A 27,835-nucleotide genomic window follows, 5' to 3' on the forward strand; every position below is an offset into this window, starting at 1 on the left:
CCTGACTACCAGTCCTGTCCGTCACCCTGACTACCTGTCTCCGTCTGCCAATTGTATTCTCCAGCCCGACGGTCTGCCTGCGATCCTAACCCGCCAGTCTGTCTATGGGCCTGGCTTGCCTGCCTACCTGGAGAACGTACCAGTTACCTGCCGTGCCTATCAGTCAGCCTACCTGGAGGCTCCTGTCAGTTACCTGTGGGAGTCACCTGCTCTCATACAAGGACAGGCCCAGAGTAGCACCTGGTCCCTCTGCTCGGTCCTTCCCTGGTTCACGGAGTCGATTGAGCTGCCGTGCGACCATAGTCAGTCAGTCCGAGTTGATACCTGGTTACGCCCCTCTGGTCCATCCTTGCAACGCAGCCCAGAGGTTCCACCACCCGGATCCATAACAGGCTCCGTTGTATATACACCTATGGATGCCCTTAAAAGATACAGGACTAGGGAAACCATCTTAAACTTTGCCCCAAGTGAAGTCTAAGGGGTAACGTTTCTCCTTGTGGAGAGTGACAAGCCAAGCATGGCATGTCAGAGTAAGGAGACTTATAGGCCATGCATGCTCCTCTGGGAAATTAAATATGCAAATTGTCTCTTCGGAGAAGAAGAGGAAACAATTTGCATATTTAATTCCCCAAGTGAAGGAAAGCTGAGCTATGACGGCATTAATGGCATATAAGCATAAGACCGGGTTCACACGTCGGACATTCATGGTCTGAGTACGGACCACAATGTCTGGACCAGCCGTGAATCTCCTGTTCGACAGAGGGACAGATATCATAGTTCAGACAGCAATTCCCGGACTGACCGCCGGTCTCCTGTCCAGAACTTAGAGCTTCTTCTGAGGCTGTAAGAGACCGGCTGTCAGTCCGGACATTGCAGTCCACATGTGGATCGTGAATTCTGCCCGTTTCAACCTGGCCGGACAAATAACAACGAGGCTGTTCATTCTGGTAAGGCAGCCCGTGACTGGTCCAGGTATTGGGTAACGTGTGAAACCGGCCTTATCCATGATATATAGTTATTCTCATTACATAGTATATACATATAACTCCCAGCCCCAGGTGACTTGTACAACATAGCAATATTATTATTTTTTCCTGGGGCGCTACAAGTCTCGGAGATGTCATAAAATAGGTGTTTTGTGGTTTGCTACTTAAATGAACATAAATGCTCTGCAGATATTCTGAACACATTTGCTTCCTATAAAAAGTAGCAGCAATCGACGATATAAATCCATCTGCTGGGCTTCTCGCTGATGGGCCCTGCTGGAGGTTGTAGTTCCTCTGCAGCTGCCGAGGCCCAAGTCATCCCAACAATTTTTAGACGCTTAATCCACACTAGACCGAAGAACACACACCATGTTTTCTGCAAGACAGCTGGAGTCTTGTTCCAACAGTGGCACTAGGTTAATTAAAGCAATTATCAGCAACCTCATTGGTGATGTTTTCCTAACCTTGTTGGGTTGCCCATTGCTTTTAAGAGATCATTCAAGGACATGGTAATGGCAGACATTAATCCGTAGCCGCGGACCTTTGTCTGACCTTGATATTGGACCTCGGTTGGCATTTTCCTTTCAAGTAAGAAAACTTTGCCCTAAAATCTGCAGATCGCCACCTTAAAGGTGAAAGTGGACATATTACAGAAGATTCCTCTACTTAGCTATAGGATTTAATTTGTGCCTTTTTTTTTGCATTTACTAATAGTCTTTTATCAGAAAATTGTATTTTATTGAATGAGAAACTATATTTTAGTGTGGCAGTAGTCATTCGGATAGTTAGACTTGAGATCTGTAAGATCAGTGATGCCAAATGATTAAAGCTGGCAAGATAGCTGTCTGCTGAACGGTCTTCTGGAGACCACTTTTTCTCCCGACTTTCCCATACATATGAGTGCTTAGCTTGACCGAACATTCATGTGTTTTTTACTGAGACGGAGGAGAAAGGCGCTGACAGATACTTCTCCCCTGAAAATAGAAGGCTTAGAAATTGCAACCACCCTATCTTTATTTCCCCATACGTTTTATATTGTTGTCCCTGTACACATCAGAGTGTATGAAGGACTTAAAGGAATTGTCCATAAATGTTTCGTTTTTACTTCACTTCCTGTAATGTTTCGTTTGAGGGGAGTATCAAACAGGACATCGCAGGAGGCTGGGGCTGCATTCACTTCCCCACAGCTTCCACTTTGCTTCTGTCAATGGCACTGCAGCTTCTTACTGTGAAGCAAGATATCTTTAGAGTGCGGAGATAGAAGCAGGGTGAGTGACCCCAGCACCGCCCCCTGATGATGGGTCATTTGAGAGCAGTTGTGGGGCGCTGCTGGTGTCACTCACCCTGCTTCTATCATGATCTCTGATGATTTGTTGTTTTACAGTAGGAAGCTGCGGCGACGGAGACACAATCAGAGTGCCAACGCCTCGGTCACTTCTCCCAAAGCTTCTATCAGCACCATGGATTTAGGACATCTTCAGAGGGTGGTGATGAAAGACGTGGTAATTGACCACATTGGCACCCTCTGAAGACATCCTGTTCCATGAGGGGCGGTAGACACTGCAGGAAAGTGAGTGCAGCCCCAGCCTCCTGTGACTTCCCTTAAACGAAACATCACAGGAAGTAAAAAAAAAAACACAATTAAGGATTCGGTAGAAGTGTAGGTATTTTATAATAAAGTAAATTACAAAAATAGATGTTTATAAAGTACACTTTAGGTATTGGACCACTCCTTTAAGCTCTATTTTATATTACATTACTGCGGTACATCCAGGTGGGAATTTTTCAAGACTGGTGTTCATAGTTTCCAATATTTTGGGGGAATTTTTAAGCCACATCCATCCCAGGAATAACCCACCACTACCGGTAACACATACTTTTGTTGCACCCTCTTTTGGCCAAGGAGTCATGGGAAAACAGTGGGCATTTGCCAACTCTTGAGCAAAAAATTGTTGATTTGATCAGCATTTGATAAGAGTGACGTCCGAGTTTCGTCAGTTTTTTTCGTACGTGGAGAAAAAAAAAAGTTTCTCTACCTTCTCCTTTCTGACAGTCTGTGAAAATTGGACCTTCGCTTGAATCAAAATCGAACATGTTGTGATTTTCTGCTTAAATATGCACAGCCCCAAAGACTTATCACAGGTCCCAGTGCTATCTGTGAAAGCTACGGATAGCACTCATGCAAGAAAATCGGACATCTGAATGAGCCTTTATTCACCAAAAACACTGCAAAAACACAGCAAAAGTTGTTTGCCGCTTTTTTTTTTTGCAATGCTTTTTGCATTTTATCATTGCTTCCGATGGGTGAAAAAATGGTGCAAAAGCACTGAAAGAATTGACGTGCTGCAGATGTAAAAAACGCTGCAGTTCTCAAATTAAATCAGGAAAAAAAACAAGATGAGATTTCTCAAATCTCATAGCTTTTGTAAGTACTTAAAAATTCTGCTTCTTATTTGCATAAAAAAGCTGCATAAAAAAAAACCGCTGCGTGTGAACACAGCCTAGTGAGGAATTCCCACGCTGCTTTTGGCGCAGAAATTTCTGCAACTGAAAATCCATTCCATTCATCTGAATGGAGATGTTTTAGATAAACAGGACAGTTGCGGAACTTTCTGTTGCAAATTTTCAGCATCCCCTACAGAGATCCAATCATACGATCAATGGAAATAACGAGCAGCAATGCTGTAAACTATATGAATGTAGAGATCATCGTAGAAACTCCTTGATGTAAAACATGGCTCGTTGCTCTACTGGGCAAGGGCAAGTTTGCAATCAATGTTGGCAACAATTACCGCGTCATTAAGATTCCTTTGCGTTTTCATGGGTTGCCAATGGCTAGAGTTTTGGAATTTCTCTAATTAACAGATAATAAACCAATTAACGTTACACTCCACAATGTCAGAAAATGCATCTGCTCTGCGGACTCCGAGGCACGGTCTGTATATATGACTCACAAGTTTCTCAGGTGTAGAGTTTCCTGATATTGGCACAGTATCACTGGTACTTTTATTTATTTTTTCCTGGCCACTTTTTGATGCCGCCCACACAGATGGTTCCTTTTTCCAACTGAGTAGAGACACCGGGAGAGACTCCTTGCAAGACCTCCCGCTAAGACTAGAGAGGATTCCTTTAATTGCTGCTAATTAGAGCATCTGTTCAGGAAAAGCGGATGAGGTGTCATTGTTAAAAAAAATCACAGCGGGAGGAGGGGTAAGAGCAATGGGAAGAGAGAAGACTAAGAAAAAATAGTAAAAGGCTATAAAAGAAGAAGTGAGAACAAATGTAAGATGATAAAAAGGATTGTGTGTGAGGTGGCAGCAAAGTAGAGGCGGCAATGTTCTGCCAGGTATGGATGGAGATGATCTATTGAATTTCCGTGAAGGGTTGCCGAGAATAAGAAAAACGACTTATGCAAAAGAGAGATGAATGGACGCAGAAGCAGAAAAAGAGACTGCACGGAATAAATTAAAATGGACGGGTATAAGGAAAGGTTGGTGATGAAACACATGCTGCCAAAAGTCAAGGAGAAAAGACGCAGACGGCGAGAGATATACAGAGAAAGGACAAAGGCTTGGGAAGAGTCACATGCTGTATGGATGAAAGGGGAAAAAAGGCTCAGAAGAGACAGAGAAGAGAAACAGACTGGAGAATACAGAGAAGATGAATGAGATCCAGAGCAGGAGATGAGATGTGCTATAAAATAGCGGCTATCCTCAACCTTTTTCAGCTCACACGCTACTGTCAAATCTAAAAAATAGTGTCAAGCCTAGTATATCAAATGCTTGTCCCGTGACGTTACTTCTACCTTACTGTTAAAACAGTTGCTTCATCACGGAAAACCCCTTTAATTTATGAGCTGCCAGATCAGCTAGCTAATTATCGTGGGCCACTTTGCCAACAGCTCGATTTGGCAGGTGAAGTAGCTAATAGCCAATCATTTCTCCTGAAGATAGGATCATAACCCTGGTGCTAAGCGTTTAGTAATTCTGTGATATCCCCATTGTGTCTAGCGCACAGTAGTATTTGCAGTTGTCACCAGCTGAGGCAAGACTAACACCACGTAGGAATTCCGACTTCTGCGCCGTTGGTTTGGGAACAATGTGTCACGCACAGTGTGAGAAAGACTAAGTGCAACACGAAGGGATGAGAGGAATGAAGCCCAGAGACCCCTAGGCAGATCTAATAACCATTCCTACCCTACCTTCCCTATATTGGTTCCACACCAATCGCCAAGCAGGAAACCTAAGCCCTGTATATCCCTAGAGCTAGGCCCTAGATTGGGAGGGGGGGTGAACACTGGTCAGTCCCCACTATAAACTAAAGACAACAAAAGAGACAAACAAAGAGGGGAAAACTTAGCTTCAGCAGACACCAGAGATATAACACCAAACGTCCTCAAAGGGCACCAGAGAGGAAGCTAGCTGACTGCTATAGCTCCAAGCCTTCACAAGGGAAAATGAGAATATCACCGGCGACTCCCTGAAGCAGGCTGAGAGTTTATAAACACCCAGACCATTGTGTGTCAATCAGAGCAGAAGGGAGGTTGCCACTGGGTTCAAAAGTCAGAAGGATTAAGAAGGCATCTGTAATGCCAAACGCAGTCACCTTCTGCAGCCAGATGAAGAGCGACTGTCTGTTACATCTGGCATAACCGTGACACAATGATGTAGCGAATAAATGAGTGCACTAGTAAACTATCACAAAATAATTGGAAAGTGACGCTGGCTATACGGTAATAATCCAGAAGAGCTAAAGTATGGGCAACCAAGGATGAAAGATGTTCGGGATGAGGGTTTATAAATCGTAGTTTGTAAACTCATGTTCACAAATTTAATTCCTTTTTCGGGGACCAAAACTTGGCTTCTAAGTGATGAATGTGTGGATGAAATGTAGTCTTGATATCTGTAATTAGAGTTATTGTAAACCATGATTCATAAATCCATTATTCCCTTCATGGCAATATTTATCTTCTCGTGTCTTATAAAATGTTGACCTTTTAAAGTTTTCTGTCTACATAACTCAAATATTCGAGACAGATGATGGGGGATCAAAGTGAAAAAACAAAACAAAAGGGTTTGGGAAAAAAAGGAAAATGTATTTGCATTTCCGTCAGACACTTACCCATGCACTCGTTGGCTTCACGGGCATTGGCCCTCTGCCATGGTCGATCATAATGAAAGGCCTTGCATCGATCACATTCCGGTCCTTCTGTATTGTGCTTGCAGTCACAAATTAACCGTCCCTCTTTGTCTTTGCCGCAGCGAGAGGCATGTCCATTGCACTTGCACCTGCCTCCCACTTGAAACTCTCCAACTGAGTAGAAGAAACCAGGACCGTCATCCGATAACTCAGAATCCCTGTTCCCTTGGAGGTGAGGACGGCTGAAGATCACACGGATATCCGTAGCAGTCACCCAGTCCTGGAGAACAGGACTATTATCAAAATCTTGAGCTGAGGGTCTTCCATCTAAGGTGCTAAATGCAATAAGTCCCCCAGTGAGTGGATAAAGGTCTGTGTGCCCGTCTGTGCACAGTGCCTCTTGCTCGTTTTGCTTGGTGACACTAGCACGACTTGGTTTCCCATAGAGCCGACGGCACTGGGACGAATAATACTGGTAAGGAACCCAAGTCTTACCGTAATCCATAGACTTGAAAATAGCCACGGACTCGGGACGAGGAGAACAGAATTGGAGGCTGACATAGGTCACCTCAAACTTCTTTCCCAGTGAAAGGATTAGGCTGACATTTTGTGGTGAATGACGTGGGAAACTCTCTGATCTCCAGCATGTCATGTTCCCAGCTGAGTTAAGGTCAGTTAGATGGGTGGCCGGGTGGGCCTTTTTCGGATCTGAAGCATCACAAGTGCGGGTGGCCGGACGTCCACAAGTGCTGGAGGCTTGGACTTCTTTTCCAAAAGCTGCGTTGACAAACTCCGGCACACATCGACGGGGAAGGCCATGCTCGTCATAGCAGGGATCTGGGAGTGGATGCTGCTGTTGTCCAGAAAAAGGTGCCGCTGCCAAATGAAGCAGCACAGGAAGAAAGGAGAGAACGAATAACAGATGAAGCATCTTCAGAAGAAGTCACAGCAGCCTACAGAAAGAAAATAAAAGGTTTATTAGTATATCAGATAATGTTTGTATTTTTATCTATACATCTACTTAAAACAAAACTGAATGAGGTCGTGTACTGCCGCAATCATACATCCATGTGACATAGACATATATGAGGTTGTCAGGTTCGGGTCAGTAGACCTGCAGACAGTCCGTGCATCATGGTCAGTGCTTGGACCTTGACACAGGGATGTGTAAATAAGACTGCATTCACATCCATGTGAGTGTTACCATCCAAGAAGAACGGATCGATTTTTATTTTTTGTTTCATCCGTTTTTCTTTCACTGTGGCAGCTTTTATCTGTTGACTTTAAACAACGAAACTTGGAAGGAACTCTGACGTACAAAGTCTGTCTTTGGTGTTTCATCCGTTTTATACCGACCCACATAAACTGAAATGTCAAAATCAGATCAGAATAGGACATGATCTGAGTCTCACTGACCCATTTTTAAAACGGATGTGTGTATGGATCAATGAAACTCTATGGGTCATGTCCGAGAAAAAAACAGACAGCACATGGACAAGTCAGACGAATGTGTGAATAAAGCCTAACTTCACCATGATTCATCTAAACTATTCAGAGTCATCGGACAAGAGTCAGACTGTCCTCATATTTTAACTTGACACTTCCCTCTAAAACCAGAAGAATCCTCAACAATTATCTAGTATCTCTGAACAGCTCAACAATTGCTTCCGTGAAAACCTTATCCGTCACAGATGAAATGTGTATTGGAAAAGCAGTGTATGGCTGGTTGTTTGACGATAGCCAAAAAGTCCCCATACATGTAAAGAGATTTTTGGCGATCATAATATTGATGACTTATTTTTAGGATCAGTAGATTTCAAGTCTCTGGGTGACCCCAGATTGGCCATGAATGTCAGATCAGTGATAGTCTAAGCCTTGGCACCATCTCTGATCAGCTCTTGGGTTTGGACATAGTGAATGAGACTTTGCTGCCATACCAATAACGACCTCTACTATGCGTGCAGTTGGATGAGTGTCACGGCTCCGCCAAACATCTAATTGGCGGGGTATCTACAAGTTGGACTCTACTGCTCTAATTTTAATGGTCAGAACAGCAGTTCAATGGTTAGCACTGCAGTCTTGCAGCGCTGGGGTCTTGGATTCTAGTCCCACCAAGGACAACATCTGCATGGAGTTTCTAGGTTCTCCCCGTGTTTGCGTGGATTTCCCCCAGGTTCTCCGGTTTCTTCCACCACCCCAAAGACAAACTGATAGGGAATTACAGTCTGTAGAGTGCTGCATAATCTGCTTGCGCTATATAAGCAAGTACCATATATGTCCGATCCTAAGGATATACCATTATGGATCTAGGATTGAGCATGCTAAAATCTAACATGCCGTCCCTTCTTTCCCCTTCCCTATGGTGACCCCAATACACTCTAGACCAGTGTTTCCCAAACTCCAGTCCTCACGTCGCCCCACAGGTCATGTTTCCAGGATTTACCTAGTATTGCACAGGTGAGAGAATCCCTGATGCCTTGATGATACTTCCATCACCTGTGCAATACTAGAGAAATCCTGAAAACATGACCTGTGGGGGGACGTGAGGACTGAAGTTTAAGAAACACTGGTCTAGACGGTCAATAAATCCAGTCAACACCACCGTCGTCCACTCCTGTTCCTGGGCCGTGCCTAATATTGGAGCTAAGTCCCATACACGTGAATCCTTCAGTACCAGATACAGATTTTTTTCCAACCCCTAGACATTAGATTGTCAGCAGACCTTGCAAACATTGCACGTCGGCCAAGAGATATCTGATAACTATTGCCACTTAGACTAGTAGGTTCAAGCCAGAGGAGCACTTTGGGGGTTGCACTCCACATTTGCATTGCCAGGACTATTCGTATAAGGAAACGTATCCCTTTGCAGAGAGGGGGTTAAACGCGCCAGACGTCTCTCGCTCTTTCTTTTAAGAGCACATAGTTGAAAGGTTGCCCAGCAGAGATTAAAAAAATAACAGTCAAAATACTTACAGTGCAAAACTAAACATAGTTATATATACGGAATATGATGTGATCATTGTGCCAAAACTTCTAGTTACAGAATGATACACCCCAGAACTGCTGGAAACAGCCCCTCAAAGACAGAAACACCCCAGATCTATTCATCACATCTCCCAAAAGACAGATAGACCCCAGATCCATTTCTAAAAGCCCCACACAGACAGATACACACCAGAACTGCAGGAACCTCTTATAAACAGGTATCATTTACAATAGGGAGAAAATAACTGGCTCAGTGGTTAAAAGCGCTGGCTATAAACCAAAGACACACTGGAGGCTCTAACATTACTCCATGTAACAAACCATCGGTGACCTTGAACGACACTTTATTTCTATTTCTTATGGAGAATTCTTAAAAAAAAAAAAAAAGATTGAGAGCTCTTGTGTGGACAGTATCTGAGAAAAGTATATTAGCCACATGCTACATTTTTACCTAAGTTATAGCAGTACCTCTATATAAGCCATGGTATAGACAGATTAGCATGATAGATGCCGACCGAAGGCAGGTACCCGTTGAAAGGTTGTGTTACCGTGTTGGATTTTTTTTGGTTGTGTTTAGGTGCTATACTTGGAAAGCTGTTCATGCAGAATGACAGATCTGTATCCCACCAATGAAAGACTAAACCAAACCATGTGCAAATTGCCTCTTCAGAGAGGAAGAGGACTTGAACTCTATAGCGCCACCTGTTGGAAGCGGTGATCCTACAAGTCACTATCGACTCTAGCGAACCTTATAATATTACTTAAGGTAAAAGCCAAATCAGAATCTCAATTTGCAAACACGATGTTTCGGGGTATTGCTCCTCTTCAGTGCAAAGTATGAGAACTGATTTGGCTAGGTGAGAGGCTCTGGACTGAGGCCTGGGGGTAACCTCTAAACCAAACCATTGATTAGTGCCCGATGGCCAAGGCTGTTAGTAGCAGTCTGGGCATTGAATTTCTACAATATAGAGCACTGCAATCTTTTTTTGACGTACCACCATAAAAAAAAAAAGAAGTTCTTTAAACAGTCACCATAAAAACATCATACAGAGGTTCCTAAAGGGGGTTTTCTCACTTTCATAAAAGGGTAAAATTGCCAAGTGCTTGTAAAAACAAACAACTTTGCAATTTGCCTTCCGTTCTCAAGAATGAATCGAATGTAATTTGTGTATCAGGGGTGGCCGGTCTCTTAGACAAGAAGCGCAGGGCTTGCTTTGCTATAGAGTTTGCAAGTGCTGATTGAATGCGGTAACTGGTGTGCTGTGTCCGGCCTGCTTGCGTTTCCCTACGCTCATCCGATACTGTACAAGCAAAGCGGCATCTGCTTGCAGCACATTATCGCACAATGTGACCATGTCGCTAGTCTGAATTGTCAACCATTCAGGAGCGCAGTGCTCCCCAGAGCATGCAGGAAGGCGGGAGGTAGGGAAGCAGTGCGCTCCTGAAGACGAATCAAGGACAACCGTTTAAAGAGGACCTGTCACCAGGTTAAAAGTGGCCAGTAGTGAGGAGCGAGCATGCTCCTTTAACCCTTTCGTCGAGCATGCTCGGCTGCTTTCCGAGTATCTTCCAGCGTTCTCGTATATTAAGTTTGAGTCCCTGCGTCTGCATGATTTATGGCTGTTAGTCAGCCTCAACATATGTGAGGATTCCCTAACAAACAGGCAATCTCTGCATGTTGCCAAAAACACTATTGTAACACCATGTATTATAACTTTTACCATATATAATATGAATTTTTGAACAATTGCTGCTAATTACTGTTGTGATTAAGTTTGCTTAAATACTCTGCACATGCACTTTACCTTTGCTTGAGAAAGGTCCGCAATAATGGACCGAAACGTTGCCACGTGGGCTATTTAACATCATCTGTTTTTCACTTTACATGTATGCTACCTCCATATTTTTGGATTTATATGTACATATACAACTATGTACAACTTTTTCTTTTTACAATACAGAGAAAAGAACTTTATTTTTTATAAAGTTTTCAGACTTCTTTTTTTTTTATAAACTTTTGATACATCTTTGGTAATATCTAATTATCTGGAATGGTTGAAATAGGACCGAGTCTTGTCTTCTCTTTTTACCTAACCACAGAAAAGTTGTTTCTACTCCTTTTATCACTTATGACCCTCTTGCTTAAAGATTGTCCGATAAGATTTCCGGACTCCTAATGGATAAATCTATTATCATCCACTATTTTTAATCACTACATAATATACTTGCCTTGGTATATCGGAATTCATCCAGGTTTCTCGAAAAGACGTACATTATAACTAAGAAACTGTTTAATGAGATAATGCCAGAATGTGTAATAATATACGGGGGTCCAATCTCTTGAGGAAGCAGGTAAAAAAAAAACCCAGCCTGGTCACACACAGGAGACCAAATGGAGAGGTGGCACTTGTAAGATATGACGTGTAAGAAGCCCTCTCTGCAATGTGTGTCACAGTGTCACAGAACTGGGAAAGTATAACTTGGCTGCCATTGACCATTTTGGCTTGCAGAATGAGGGCCAGAGAACCCTTCTATTCTAAGGTCCTAGAGGAGTCACACATGTAAAAATATCTCTCTTCATTGTTTGGATTTTTCCATAACTTGGCTACCATCGATCATCTTGGCTTGCAGAATAGGGGCCAGAGAACCCCCCCTGAGGAGGAACCCCCACCTATTAGATATTTATGATATAACCTATGGATGTGTCCAGTGTCAGACTGAAGAACATTGGGCCCACCAGAGGATTTGATTCTGATGGCCCACTTTTCTCCCCCACTCAAGAGCCCCATAGCATCTGCAAGGTTTGCACTATGAACTCTCCTGAAGGAGAAGCCAGGGCCCTCCGGAGGATTCTCCGGTTCTCTGGTGGGCCAGTCCAACCCTGGATGTGTCAGTAATGTCTGATTTCTGTGGATCTCATGTAATACTCAATTTGTCCTGCGGAGGCACTGCAGAAGAACTAAGCACCAGCTTCTCCCATAGCTTGCAGCTGATTGCTTAGGATTTCAGTAGCAGGACACCCTGCTAATCAGCTTCTTCTAACAAAAAGTAATTGCCCAAAGCAGACAACCTCTTTAAGGCCCCAACATTGAACAGGTGAAAAGCCTCCTATAATTGATGTAATTACTTATATAATTTGCATGTGAATGTGATGCAGATAGACGTAGGCCTTATGGTGACATTGACAACGTTATGGGTCTTGCCTAATATTCGGCTCTCCGCGTCTTGTATAATAAGTGCCGTCAGACCATTTACAATATTATCTGAATGAGAGAGTATTGGAGGAGGCCCCAGAAATTCAGGTACGGGGCGAGAAATGGTAATTCTGTCCGGCAATGACGGCATTCTGCTAACATAAAGGGACAGCTACTTGTGCACCTGCTGTAGGGCAGGAAGGTCAAAAGAGCAGCTCCCTGGCTCTCCTGGAATCTCCAGGATCCTAACTCCTCCACAGAGATCCATTGTCCTGAACAGTATATAGATTTCTCTCTCTGCCTCGACTCCCTCCTCCTCTTTGTGGTTTGAAATCCAAGGATCAGTCTTCCACGGGAGCTCGCACAGACCCTTCCGTCTTGTGTTTATAGGGGTACAATTGGGAATTATGTGCCTTCTGCATCTGTAATTAGCAGGAGGGGCAGGAGATGAGGGCTTAGTTTTGAAGTGATGTGTTTCTTTTTTGATGCACAGACAGTTGAGAAGGGGAATTCTCAAAGACTAAGGGATTGGAAATGAGAGGGGGAGGGAGACGCGGGATACACTCTGCAAGTGTTAGTGCCAGGGTGGCGGTGTAGTTAGCAGTAGGTAAATCCACCCACATCACCATCCATGTAACACCGAACTACCATCCAGGCTGATGTTAGTGCATGTTTTATTATCGGGGGTGCACACAGCGTCGCCTATACCTAGTACATTTTTTGCAGCATTTTTACTTGCATTCAAATAAATGGGTGAAAAGCGCTGAAAGAATTGACATGAGGCGTCTTCTCGGCAAAAACGAAGCAGGGCTCAAAGTACTAACGGGAAAAAAAGATTAAGCGTGTGCAAGAGATTTCAGAAATTTCATTGCTATGCTGTAAAACGCTGAGTAATTTACTCACCAAATACACAGCATAAATAATGCCGATCAAAATACTATCTAGCTAAAGAAATTTCCTTGGGCTCCATTCACACTTCCAATATTTACATACGTGCTCTATCGTTTCGTTTTTTTTGCAGAGAGAATACATAGCCATTATAATCTATGGGCCTTTCCACATGTTTCCTTTTTTTGTAGATCAGTGAACAAAAACCATAAACGTGTCCAAGTTTGGTCCGAATTGCCGGTCAAACTCACCAATTGTTATGATAGGGTCCACGTTTCAAATGGACAGAACAAAGTTGGCATTCGTGTTGCATCCATGTGTTGTCCATTTCAAATGTTGTAAAATTACCAAAAAATACCCTATTAAATTCCCCACTATCCCAGCGGCTGCTCTAGTGGTCACCACTGGTCCTGCAGTGATGACATCACGTGTATCATACACTCTGTAGCCAATCATTGGCCTCAGCAGCAATTCTGGAACATGCGGCATATGTGATTGGCTGCAGCTGTTACATAAATGATATACATGACGTGATCGCTGCAGGACCAGTAGAGACCACCAGGGTGACGGCTCTGGAGAGGCCTGGGATTTAACAGATCGGTATACAGTAGGTTATTTTTATTATTTTTCAACATTTCCGGATCCTACCTAAGTTTCTAATAATCCTGGACAACCCCTTTAACTCCATAGTGATCAGGCATAAAAGTGCCTTAATGACAAAACATTTTTTTCCCTTCATTTTTGCCTCTCCTCTTTTTAGTAGCCATACTTGTTCCATTTTTTTGCTCGTGGTTGCATGAGGCCTTTTTATGCGGGGCAAACTGTATTATTATTTTAGGACTGTTTTGGGGTACATATATATAATTACTGTGTAACTTATATACAGTACTGTGCAAGCGTTTTAGACAAGTGTGGAAAAAATGCTGCAAAATATGAATGCTTTAAAAAAATATTAATTAACAAAATGCAAAGTGAATGGACAAAAAGATAAAGCAAAAAATAAATCAATATTTGGTGTGACCACACTTTGCCGCCAGAACAGCATTAATTCCTCGAGGGACACTTCCACAAAGTCAGGAATCTTGTAGGATTATAGTTGGATGTATAAGTAACTAATTATACCCAACAGGTGATAATAATCATTCTTTTCATATGTACAATGAAACACAGTCATCAACTGAAACAGAAACAACTGTGTTGGAGGCTTAAAACTGGATGAGGAACAGACCAGCTTTGCTATAAAAGTGAGGTTGTGGAAGACAATTCCATGTCATAGGTTATCCACCATGGCAAGATTTAGCACAGAAACAAGACACAAGGTAGTTATACTACATCAGCAAGGTCTCTCCCAGGCAAAGATTTTAAAGCTGACTGGAGTTTCAAGATGTGCTGTTGAAGCTCTTTTGAAGAAGCACCAAGAAATGGGCAACATAGAGGATCGTAGACGCAGCTATCTGCCCAAGCATCTTAGTGCAACAGATGAAAGACATCATACTTGCTTCCCTTGGAAATTGGAAAATGTCCAGCAGTGCCATCAGCTCAGAACTGTCAGTAACTAGTGGGACATTCTTACTTTCCAGCATTTTTTCCAAATTTGCCTAAAACTTTGCACAGTACTGTATTTTTTGCCATTCAAATAGAGAATAAAAAAGCAATTTTTGCCTTTTTTTTGTTTATATTTTTTACTATCCAGGTTTCACACCAAATAACCTAAATAACCTATTAAATTAATTATCCAGGTGATTTCGTTGTTATAGAAATAGTTACATGAACAAAATCTGATTTTTTTTCAGAAATTTTTATAGTGCTGACTTATTTTGTTACTTTTTTTTTCAAATGCTTTATACTTCTAAAAAATTTTTTTAGATAATTTGTCCCTCCAGGGATCATGAAAGATCTCTAGGGATCTTTTTTTTTTTTCTTTTGACATACAGGTGCCCCAGTTACAGGGGAAAACAGTTATAAAACAGTGATGGAAGGTACAGGCAGAGCTGATTTTGATCTGCTAGGACCCTGCAGCTCTGTTACACCAGGGAGAGACCTTGCTATTATATGACTGCCAGGTTCTGCAGAAGGATGGGCGCTGCTGATGCTTCTGCTCACTACATAATGCTCACTGAGTGCTATGTAGCTGGCAAAAGAGAAGACAGGAACGGTGATAAACCGCTTCTGTCTTCTCCCCAGAATCTGCGGCTGTGTTAAACAGTTGGCGACCAGACCTGCTCCTGCTAGATTGCAGGAGCTTTAACACTATTCCATAAATTTACAAAGCCCAAAACGAAGCGCCGTACCTCTACATTGTGTCAGTTGTATGTAGGTTGTTGCTTTGTCACAAAAACATCTGTCTGGCCCGTACCCCTAAATTTGTTTTAATGCAGACCACCACATAAAAATGTAAGTGAACCTACAGACACTGTAAACTTAAGTTTCATTGCTGCAGTAAAGTTCCAAAATCCTTTTTTGCCGTTTTTGATAGAAAGACACCAGAGTAAAGTCCGAGTTCCCATTATCGCTCTGCTATGTTGGCTCATTCCAGCAAATGCCAGGAATGGAGCTGACATATGGCTTTTCCACAAGTGCAGGTGGAGACAGTCGCTCTGTGCAGGGAATTGTGACTACTAGACTGCTAGTTTGTTTATTGCAGTCAGTGTGCAGTATAATGAGTGCAAGTTACAAAAAGTATCATTTCAATTTGAATAGTAGTTTACTGTTCTTTTTTAATTATCTACATTGAAACGGATGTCCGGTCTCAGAGGGGCAGTCTGCTGTCACTGTATGTGACTACAGAATGTCGAATAGTGTAAGTATGCGATGTGCACACTGTCACAACTCCCCTTGACCGCATGTATCAGATTTGCATAATTGCGGTCACGTGCCGACTAGACTTCTGCACTTCTCCTAATTCTCTTCTATTGAGAGAAGTCAGATGAGACTAGTCGACATGTGACCAAAAGTATGGAAATTGCATTGATGCAGTCACTTGACCATCCACCTGCATGGGGAAAATGGGAGTCGTGACAATGTGCACTGTCCCTATTCGGCAAACTTCTAAGACTGGATAACCCCTTTAAAAGTTAAAGAGAATCTGTCATTAAGTAAAAAATGTACAATTTTTTATTACTGCTTTTCATTTCAGTATTCCAGTTTTTTTGGGTTTTTTTAAATCGCCATACGGTTTCTGAGATATGGTCCTTTTTATTTAGTGGTAATTTTTATGGCTTTTACCAAAGGTGAAGTACTAAAAGAGGAATTATGCAGAGCAGGCTAAAGACACACCCACAAGGAATATTGTGAGCCATACAATTTGGACTACGGTATATAAAAAGGCCTATATAGGAACCGCATGGAAGGTTTAAAATTAAAAAAAAAAACCTTGGGGAAACAGAAGGAACAAAAATTGCCCACTTTTCACCTGGTGAAAATCAAGTGAAAATACTTTAATACTTTAAATACTGATCCTGAGTTACATCCTGTATTATACCCCAGAGCTGCACTCACTATTCTGCTGGTGCAGTCACGGTGTACATACATTACATTACTGATCCTGTACTGATCCTGAGTTACATCCTGTATTATACTCCAGAGCTGCACTCACTATTCTGCTGGTGGGGTCACTGTGTACATACATTACATTACTGATCCTGAGTTACATCCTGTATTATACTCCAGAGCTGCCCTCACTATTCTGCTGGTGCAGTCACTGTGTACATACATTACATTACTGATCCTGCACTGATCCTGAGTTACATCCTGTATTATACTCCAGAGCTGCACTCATTATTCTGCTGGTGCAGTCACTCTGTACATACATTACATTACTGATCCTGAGTTACATCCTGTATTATACTCCAGAGCTGCACTCACTATTCTGCTGGTGCAGTCACTGTGTACATACATTACATTACTGATCCTGTACTGATCCTGAGTTACATCCTTTATTACACCCCAGAGCAGCGCTCACTATTCTGCTGGTGCAGTCACAGTGTACATACATTTAATTTTGGAGCCGATTCTGCTACAAGATCCATATGGAAAAAAAAAATTCAAATACTTTTTGAATATGCATCCTGCTTATTTCAATGTGAAATCAATCCTAAAGTTCACAAGAAGCAACATGACAGTTCTTGAGTTTCTATGTGGAAAAAATGCTCAAAATGGGACTACTGAATCAATTTAAGCAGAAAATACTTCCCATACACAAAAAACGCGCTAAAAGAGAAAAAAAACACATAAGAAAAGAAGAGAGCCATCATTTTTTTTGCACCTTTTTTTTGGAGTTTTATTTTTAGCCATTTCTATTTTTCTGCCAAATACATTATGGATTGTGATGCAATTTTTCCCTTGTTTCATTCATCATTCATTATATATATATATATATATATATATATATATATATATATATATATATATATATTTTTAATTCCTCATCATTTTTGGGATTTCCTTAACCGTGTGGGCGTAGTTTTCATTATCCACATCTTTTCGGCTAATTCATCATTTGCAACTTTTCTGAATCTCGCTATGGTGCAGTGATTCTCAAGTATCCCAGTGGAGTACAACACCCGTCTAATTTTTGATGTGCACTTGAAGTATAACATGTGACATTTTAAAGCTTATTGGAAATACGGTACAACATTTTACTATAAAACAGGTCGAAAGCAAAAAAAAAAGCTTTTTTCATTCTGTGCCATTTTGATGAATTTTGCTTAAACTCCACCTTCAAAAATAGAAAGACGAGACCGAAAAATGGCTTAAAAAAACATTTTGTGAATCGGGGTCTTCGTTTTTTAAGCATGGATTTTGTTTAATATGTAAAATCCATGTGAACATACCCTTAAAGGGATTCTATTACCCGTTTTTTGCTACTCCATCTGAGGGCAGCATAATGTAGGGGCAGAGACCCTGATTTCAGCAATGTGTCACTTACTGGGCTGCTTGTTGTCATTTTGATGGAATCACTGTTTTATTTACTGCAGAGCTCTAAATGTTGAGCTCTGTATAACTCCGCCCACACCACTGGTTGGTTGCTTTCTGTGTACACTGTGCAGAGCCAGGAAGCTACCAATCCGTGCTGAGAGCAGTGTTGGACTACCTGATCCTCCAGTGAAAACCTCCTACTGATTTTATCAAAACTACAGCAAGCAGCCCAGTAAGTGATACATCGCTGGAATCAGCGTCTCTGTCTCTACATTATGCTGCTCTCAGATTAGGTGGCAAAAACCTGATTCCAGATCCCCTTTAACCTTAGACCTGAGGGGTTTGTTAGTTTTTGCAAATCCAGATTAGATTTCTAGTATATACTTGAAAGCGTTGCTAAAAAATTAGTATTTTAGGGTATGAATAATACAGTGGTTCTCCATCTACATGAGTAAAAGCTAGTTTTTTTTTTCTGATTTTCATGAAGCTTTTTACGCTGATTAAAGAGAGAAAAAAAAATCCTCTACCGTTTTGTGTATACAGCTCCTGTTCAGAGCAGTGTGTCTTTATGGTTACTACAAACATTCTCGGTGTGTGTTCCGATCTGCACATAATTCAACCTTTCGGAACAGTATATAGAATTGTATCACATGCATAAAAGTTGCAGACTTGGGTCTGTTCACACAATCAGTGGGGATCCACAATTTATTGTAATTTTTTTTAAATTTCCCTTTAAAAAATGTTATGTGTTTTCTATAGTAAAAGTTGTATGTTTCGCTATTAACCGCTCCCGGGTTTGTGCCTCATTTAGAAGTTTTTTACATTGACTATTTAGGTGGATTTCTCAGGACTGTCAGTGTTGTAAGTAATTTATTTATTTTTTCTGAGATCAATTGTTAATTCTGTTCTTGCAGGGCAGAATGTCGTGCTCCTGACCCCACCGGTGCATGTGCTCCTTAATGAGATGGGGTCCAGGTTTCCCTCCTCAAACATCTGCACCCAAAGAGCCCAATCCAAACATTTCCGGAACTTCAGGTAGGCCGCCATGAAACTTTCCTTTAAACTTTTAAGAGTGGGTCACCAGTCGTTGACTCAAAACCTGGAATATGACCTATGCCAAAACGTGTAGGTCTTCATCAATTGCCTCTAGCAAGGAGTAACCCCTGCTTCCAAAATGCCAAAGGACAATTTGAGGTCTGAATATTCAGAGTAATGCCTTGTATTGATTTAGAAGGTTTTCTGTTTTAATTTCCATGATATGAGATTAATAAAAAGAATCTGCTTTTCCTTTTTTTTTCTCCTGAAACAGCGCCACTCCTGTCTTTTGGTTGTGTCTGGTATTGCAGCTCAACCTTAATCAGATACACATATGAGAATAGAACAGATTTTTCAAAACCTTAGAGAAACAGCCTGGGAAACCTTAGGTGGGAAGTGCAGTAATGGAGAAACTATTAGTAATAGTAGCATGGGGACAGCCGGTCAGAAGACTGGGATTTAAATGCCACCCAGATTTTTCATTTTTACATAAGTTTAAAAAAGACACAGGTCCATCAAGTCCAACCTTTCTCCACCATTTGTTGTGAGAAAGCATCCAGCCCTCTTTTAAATGCTGATATACACAGTCTGGCTACTCTAACTGTAAAGAACCCTTTCCTATCTAGCTGCAGGAATCACATTTCCTTTAGATGTCTCCCGAACTTTGGAAGATTTTACTTGCTTATATAATGCCATTAATTGGAAGGAATCATTTATGTAACACACATGTACTTATACGCGTAAGTGAGATCGCCTCGGAATTGTCTGTTTTCTAAGCTAAACTAAAGCAATTTTTCTAACCTCTCATTATTAGGGTGATGGATTTCTAACTTTCCAATATCCTCTAATTCCAGCGATGTGTCACTTACTAGGCTGTGTGTTGCTGTATCAATAAAATCAGTGTTTTATCAGCAGAAGATTATCACGACAGGACTAAGTGTCTCCTGCCTCCTGGTCCAGCCACGCCCCCACCACTCATTGTACAGAAAGCAGCCAATCAGTGGTGTGGGCGGGGCTATACAGAGATCAGCATTCTGAGCTCTGCTAGATCTGCAGCAGAGAAAACTGTGATTGTATCAAAATGACAGCAAGCAGAGCTGCAAGTGACACCGCTGGAATCAGCGTCTCAGCCCTTACATCATGTTGCTCTGAGATTACCTGCTGACAGATTCCCTTTAAAATGCCCATATAACCAGACATAGGGACATACAGGGGCCTAGTTCTGATATTACAGTGTGTTTTAGTGCTCTGGATCCTGGCGACCAGCCCCACACATGCAGCAGGTAAAACTTTTGCATCTGGAAGTGAGTGGCGTCGTTGACCCTGTGTCTGCACATACTTTCCAGGACGCGTATATGATCAGCAGGTCCGTCATACTCATTACGAGAGGCGCATGACACCTGCCGATTCTACGGAGATATGTGCAGACGTGACAAGCGTCACTCACCTCCCAATGCGGAAGTCAGCGGCACTAGACAGCCCCTTTATTAATTTTTAGTAATTTTTTTTTGGCCATAAGACGCGCAACACACACTGGGGGGGTCCCTTCCCCATAACAATCTAATTGCCATTAAAGCCAACTTTCTTTTTCTGGCAACCAATTCTCGAAACTTTGACAGCGTCTATAGCCGGACATTCAGTCATTCCATCTTACTGGTGACAAAAAATACTTGGACGGGACCGTATAATTGCGGCGCTCATTTACAAAGCGATCAGACTCATATCAGCTTCTATCAAAGGTTTTGCTTCCTCTCCTGTCCCGAATATTGTACTTTCTACACATGCAAAAAGCTGTTAATGTCAATCAAGTGAGTTTATCCGTCCTTATTAATTGGGTTTATACTAAATTGTATAAATATCCGCTGTGCCGTAATTTACTGCGAGTCTTCGGGTTTAGTACTAATGAGCGTGTGTCGTCCTCACCACACAGGTCCTTTGATGTAGAGATGTAGAGCACTTTCCGAAATATTATGACAGTAATAAGGAAGCAAAAAAAAAGTTATTCCAAAATCTCAAAAAGTTATCTACCTGACCCGTCCTGCTGCATGAGGCATAATGCTCCGCTCGGAAAATAGGAGGAGAAGCTGCGGCTAGGAAACAGCTCCCCCCGGTGGACACTTTCCATTCCTTTAGCTCTGTACCTCCTGTCTCAAGAATGGTATTTCTGTGTGTAGATGATGGGAAAGCCTTTGTCCGCACAACGTATAGCACAACTGCAAGCGCTGCTCAGAATATTCACCTATGGATGCGGACCATCAGCGTCAATCACAGCTCAGTCCATGTCAGCGGCGCACACTGGTGTGTACTGGGCGTACTGGGCAGCCTGGAGAACACTGGAGACGTGTTCACACAGCATTTATGTGGCCACGTGAAGATGTAAGCAGCATCACAATAGGTTAATAATGCAGTGGTCAGCAGGGGGCATGGAAAGTCGCGCACTCGAACAGGTGTTCCCGCCGGCTGGGGAAGGACGCGAAGCAAAAAATCTCATAAAATTAGGGTCACAAAAGGGACCATGGACGCAAATCCGTACTGCGTGGATCTATGCGGATGCATATGTGTGTGCATACAGGAGATTGTAGCCGACATTGTATAACGGTTTTATTACGCGGCTAAAATTCTTGAAAATTCCTCAATATATGTTCTAAAAAAATGTCTTAAATGAACGTTGGATGGATCTGAGGCAGAGGGTTATATCTGGATAGATAGATAAATACATAGACGACTAGATAGATAGATAGATAGATAACTAGAAAATACTACTACAAAAATACCATAACAGTATAATAATCCTTAATAAAAAAAAAAAAAAAAGGAAAAGTGGCAGCACCAGCCACAGTAAAATGCCCAAACCAAGGCCTGTAAAATAGACGTGGGACAGGTGCTGCAGGAGGCACAGTAGTATTTCAGCTGCTCTGGAGTAAATGGAAAATGACAAGCAGCGTACACACATAACAAGCCAAAAAGCAAAATTGCCATTTAATCAATAGAGAAGATTTTATCGTGTGTAGGTCGTATTAATATTAATATGCAGTAAACTTTCTTTTTTTTTTTCAATATTTTTTTTTTTTTTGCACAAGAGCATTAGATCTTTGCGTTCGAGGTTTTGTAAACGTTCAGGTGTGTGTGGTTATTGCAGGTGCTTATATTTGCTTTTAATTAGCTGGGCTGAAAACAATTAATGCTTGAGAAAGGCTCACCTCTAGAGCCAAAACATCGCTGGTATGGGTCATTAAAAAGTAACTTTTTCACTTTTTTTTAAATGGTGTGCTGCTTCCATTTTCTTTAAATATATATACAAGGTCTGGTAATTACCTGTTTCTGTTTTTTCTATTTTCTATCTATCTATCTATCTATCTATCTATCTATCTATCATCTATCTATCATCTATCTATGTATGTATCTATCTATCGGTCTATCTATCTATCTATCTATCTATCTATCTATCATCTATCTATCATCTATCTATGTATGTATCTATCTATCGGTCTATCTATCTATCTATCTATCTATCCCATATCTATCTATCTATCTCTCTATCTATCTATCTCTCTATCTATCTATCTTTCTATCTATCCATATTTCTATCTATCCATATATCTATCTATCCATATATCTATCTATCTTTCTATATATCTATCTATATATCTACTTATATATCTATGTGCAATTGAACTTTTTAAGCTGTAAAAAATGTTCTCCATCCTTAGAAATATTCTCCAGTCTCCTAAAAACTACACAGCAATTTCATTTTCGCTTCACAATTTGGGTCTAACACGTATTTCAATATTTACGCAAATTTACAGATACGTCATCAATTCTAAATGATCATCTTAATAGGAGGAAATACAGCTGAAATTTTATTATCATAATAATTAATAAAATTAGCACCAAACACTAATTTCATTTTCTAATACAAATGGCAGAGCCCAAGCAGATAGATATGAGCTAGATAGATAAATAATAGATAGATATTAGATAGATGGATGGATGGATAGAGAGATAAATAGATAGATAAGATACATGGATAATAGATGGATAATAGATAGATATGGGATAGATGGATAATAGATAGATGGATAATAGATAGATATGGGATAGATGGATAATAGATAGATATGGGATAGATGGATAATAGATAGATGGATAATAGATAGATAGATAGATAGATAGATAGATAGATAGATATGGGATAGATGGATAATAGACAGAACACGATTGTTAGATCTCAGGTCTCCTCTTTGGATTCCCCAGTAGATATTGCGTGACAATAAGATCCCATCTCTAGACACCATTCATTACGGAAGATCTTGGCTCACAGCCCAAGAAAAAAAAATATTATATACAATTCCAAGTGATTTAACGTAAATTATGAGATAAAACGTCCAGCAACACTTGTTGGAGAAGAATGATAAGAATTCTGCAAGTGTAATGAGGAAAGCAGCAGTTTCTCTTGGGTCTTAATATAAAAACGAAACAACAACAAAAAAAAAACAACAAAACAACATAAAAATACAAAAATAACAAAAAAGCTACATATGAATGTAATACTGATGATAATTTCCCTGGATCTTATAGTCTAAGTAATATTGGATGGCAATTAGGAACTTACAATTTCGAGACAGCGGGAATATTCCAGACACAAATCTTCTGTTCCGATCTGGGGTTAGTATCCGCTCATTATCGCACTGACCATTTCCATTACCGATTTCTAGCAAATGTCACGAAAATACAAGGTTCTTACAGGACTCCACAAGCTGAATTTCTCCCAGTAAGATTGCATCCTCCAAATGAGGAGAAAAGATTTGGGAATGGGGGAGTGAATAAAAAAATGGGGGAAAAAAAAGAAAAAGAGGATGAAAAATGAGGAATGATGATGATGAAGTTTCAGGAATGTCCTTAAGGTATGAGAGGATCTGTCTGGTGGTTGATGCTGTGCTGTGGAGAGCCGGCTGAGATGTGCTACATACTGAAGCAGTGTGCTTCCTCTCCTCTACCACTTCAAGGCAATACACTTTGCTTTGGCTATTTCTCCCCCTCCCACTTCTAAGTATCACTCCTTCCGAGGCTCTCCGGTGTGAAAGGAGGGGGGTCCCAGCAAGTAATGTGTGTGTGCGTGTGTCTCAGACACTACTGATGGAGAGAGAGCAAGTGATGAGGACACAACACCAGAATGAAGTCATTACGGAGCGACGGGAATTCCAGATTTTCCATTCTATTTTATTTCATTGCTGCATTGTGATTTTTTTTCTTTTTTTTTCCCCTTATTTGCTGCAGTCTGTTCTTGCCGTCTCTGGTATTTGACGTCACTTTGCATCAGCCGTCATTTAGGATATAGCAGAATAGTTTTTTGCAATATGCCTAATATACTGTAGGTGAGATAACTCCCACTGTCTAAGGCAAAAATATATCTAGTATGGGCAGAGGAATGGCAAAGCTTTTCTTCACATGGGATATGCCAAGTAGCTCATATCAGCCAAACCAGAGACCCATCTGAATCTGAAGACAGCACTGTTCCAGGGTTTTGGCCCCTCATCAGTACAGAGCAAGGTACTGGTTGGCTGAATGAGATGCCTAAGCACAAACACATTAGATGAAAGTAAATTCCAACCATATCAATCAATGGTTGGTTCGGTGAGCAATCATTCATTTCAACTGACGAACATTTGTAATCATTGAAAACACTGGTTGGCACTTTAGATTTTTCCAGGTCAGAACTGGCTGAAAAAAAAAGCTAATATTGTCGGATCTGGTCTGTAATGTATTTTGGGCCGTGGACTGATCGGTAGACAATTATTAATAGGCCAAATTTTCAATCAATATGCATGAGGGAACACTTTGATAACATTCGGACGATTATTTGTTTGTCAGGTAACTTGTCCCGTTCTCTGCCAAGAGCTCCTGTGTTTTCTATGAGAGAGCCGCTGTCAGACTCCCCTGGCAGCACCTTATCTGTACGGAAAAAAAAATGACTGGCAGTCCATAATCAGACATGCCAGATTCTTATTTCCCCATCAGTAAGCTGTCAGGGACCCCAAACTCATTAGACTATTATTCAAACCTGTTGATATTGGCAGGTTTGGCCGGCGTTCTGTGCTGATGAGGGGTAAGCACCCCGAAACAGTACAGTCTACAGATAAGCCACTGGTTTGGCTGATACAAGCTACTTTGTATATATTTTTCCCCATGGAGTACTGCCTTGTAAATAAGTCTTCTGGGTTTGGTCCCTTCAATGAAAACCAGCATTCCCCATGAGCTTCACATGGGGAGTCCATTGCAGTCCACTGTTATTTCCATCCTCACCAGTGGATAGCTGATTGCTGGCTACGGTGGTCATACACCTTTAAGAGGCTGCCACATTGAGCATTTATCATGTGAAGTATTGTGCTATCACTTTGCAGTCATTGTATTTACCCTTGCCAAGGCAGAGTAGCCTTTTTGGCCTCTCTGATATCAATTGTTTTTCTGGGGGTCACCATTTAGTAGTCTGGTTAGACAGGCCGACTGTGATTCCTATGCGCACAGAACGATTGGTAATAGATCGTTCTGTGCACATAAACTGTCATTGGAAGATATGTAACTAACGCGTTTTAGGTTTTCATCATGGTGTCTGACATTTCACTGGGCAAAAAAAAAAAAAAACGCTTTGTGTCCGGTAAATTCTGTATAATCTGCGATGGAGACTTCAATACCGATGTGAACTCAGCCTAAACCTAAAATGTGTTGAGTCTTGTCGTCACTCCCATACCCCACACAGGTCAAGTTGCAAAGTCTTGATCCAATTAAGCTTTACCCACAGTAGGAATAAATCCTAACTAAAAAGACAATATATGACCCCATGTGGTCTCCATTTGTCACTCCGTACAGTGTTATATTACCAAATTATGCCTCCCGTTTCTTAAGCTTAAGGCATCCAATGGAGCACGTTAGGATTTCTCATTGGTAGGATTCATACGAAATCCAAATGAAAAACTTTAGATAAAATATGAGACATCCGAAGGTACAGAAAGGCCACGTAGAAGCCTAAGGGTCACGCATTACGACTCCTTACTACATGGCGGTTGTACAGAGCATGAGAAGAAATCCACTTTGACATCCATATATGTGTTGGGTTAGCAGCTCATCTCTACCCAGATGTCAACACGACTGAGCTGACGCATTATGGTCAACTATCACAAGTCCTGATGACTTTCGGGCGCTCTCTTGACTTTCAGTGACTGTCTAACCGAGCACCGTTCTCCAGTGACCGAGTGTATCCAGTCTACGAGAAGAGAAAACTTTGGATTTTCAATTACAAGGATGTTACCATTTTATGGCCACTATCTCACTTTGTACAGACGTCTGTGAATGAATGCCATTATTGATCCTGCAGCTAAAAATATATTTCCTAATGTAGAGTAGTAAAGTGCTATATAAATCTATATCCAAGGCCAAATGCTTTCTCCGAACACAAGTTAACCCCCCCCCCGCTGTTGATTTATTTTACGAAGGCGTAAATGCTGGTAGCTGGTTAATTGATTTCAGTTACTTACACCTTTAAATCTTTTAATGGTCTTTTTTTTTTGCAAAAGTCATTGTAAAGGTGCATTTACCCTGCCTGATTTTGGGGAACAAGCTTTGCTAGGCATGCGTATTTCCCAATCATTGGGCAGTGTAAACTTGCTTCCAATCACCCGACAATCCAATCATCCAATAATCCAATCACTCAGCAAGGCTCGTTTGTCGGGTTCAATGATTTTTAAGTTTACCTAAAAATCATCATTCACAATAACACATTGTCCCGTGTAAACATATGCTGCTGAGATCAATGACAGTCCACTCTCCCAGAACAATCTATTAAAAGGGTTGACCAGCCTTAGGCTACAAGTCACTCTGTAACTGCAAACTTGTGAATCCTCACAGCTCATGCACTGAGGATCTGGGAACAGTGCATGTGGGACTGTATGCGATTTACATACATGCGGTCACATGCCGACTAGACATGCACAGTCTCGCTCAATGCAAGTCTAGTTGGTATGTGGCCAGAAGTCTGCAAATTGCATCTTTTGGCCGGAGTGCCGGCACCGTAAAATCCTGACAGTGTGCATTGCCCTCGCTGTGAGGATTCACAAGTCTCCAGTCACATAGACTGTTCTGGCGATCGGTGGGGGTTCCAACAGTCGGACCTCCACCGATCCAAATGTTCTCTTTTATTCTAGCGCACACAAAGAACGGCGGATTGCTTTCGAAACGCGTTGCTTTTTTTCCCCCCTGGTTATTTTTATATGAGTCCTATGGAATTTTAAATTATAATCAAATAAAATTTGAAATTGTATTCGAAAGAGCTGGAACAACCTCTTTTTTATATCCTCCAGTAACCCCTACGTAAAAGCATTGTGGACAGTAATGGGCCTATAGATTTTTAGGGCTGCCATCCCATGGATCAATTTGACACAGACAGTGGCATTAAGGTGACCATATTCCTAACACCAGCTTTTTTTGGTAGGTATACTTCGTTCCCATACAGCCAAATGTGCGTATGCTTACAATAAAGAAGAAAAAGATGGGGCATTGAAGTTCAACATGCCCGATCCTTCTGAAAAATCAGCCCAAAACTTTGCTCTGATGTGCACGGACAAGTGCATACGATTCACGCGATTCTCTTTCCAGTTTGATTCCATTTTCTACGGCCTCGCTGACAACACTTGACAA

General features: G+C 41.4%; 1 protein-coding gene across 1 annotated transcript in view; it reads right to left on the reverse strand.

Annotated features, from left to right (window-relative positions):
- The window catches only part of NTN3 (netrin 3), a 71,615-nt gene extending 47,314 nt beyond the window's left edge, over positions 1–24,301 (reverse strand). Inside the window, exons 1-2 of the mRNA XM_073648212.1 lie at positions 23,757–24,301; positions 6,108–7,078 (exon numbers count right to left, since the gene is read on the reverse strand). Coding sequence (XP_073504313.1) covers positions 6,108–7,056 — 949 coding nt within the window. The 5' untranslated portion in view covers positions 7,057–7,078; positions 23,757–24,301. The remainder of the gene's footprint in view (positions 1–6,107; positions 7,079–23,756) is intronic.
- Positions 24,302–27,835: the final 3,534 nt, after the last annotated feature.

The sequence above is a fragment of the Phyllobates terribilis genome, unplaced genomic scaffold (assembly GCF_046119375.1).
Source record: "Phyllobates terribilis strain yellow unplaced genomic scaffold, ASM4611937v1 Scaffold_9__5_contigs__length_417890890, whole genome shotgun sequence".
NCBI lineage: Eukaryota > Metazoa > Chordata > Amphibia > Anura > Dendrobatidae > Phyllobates > Phyllobates terribilis.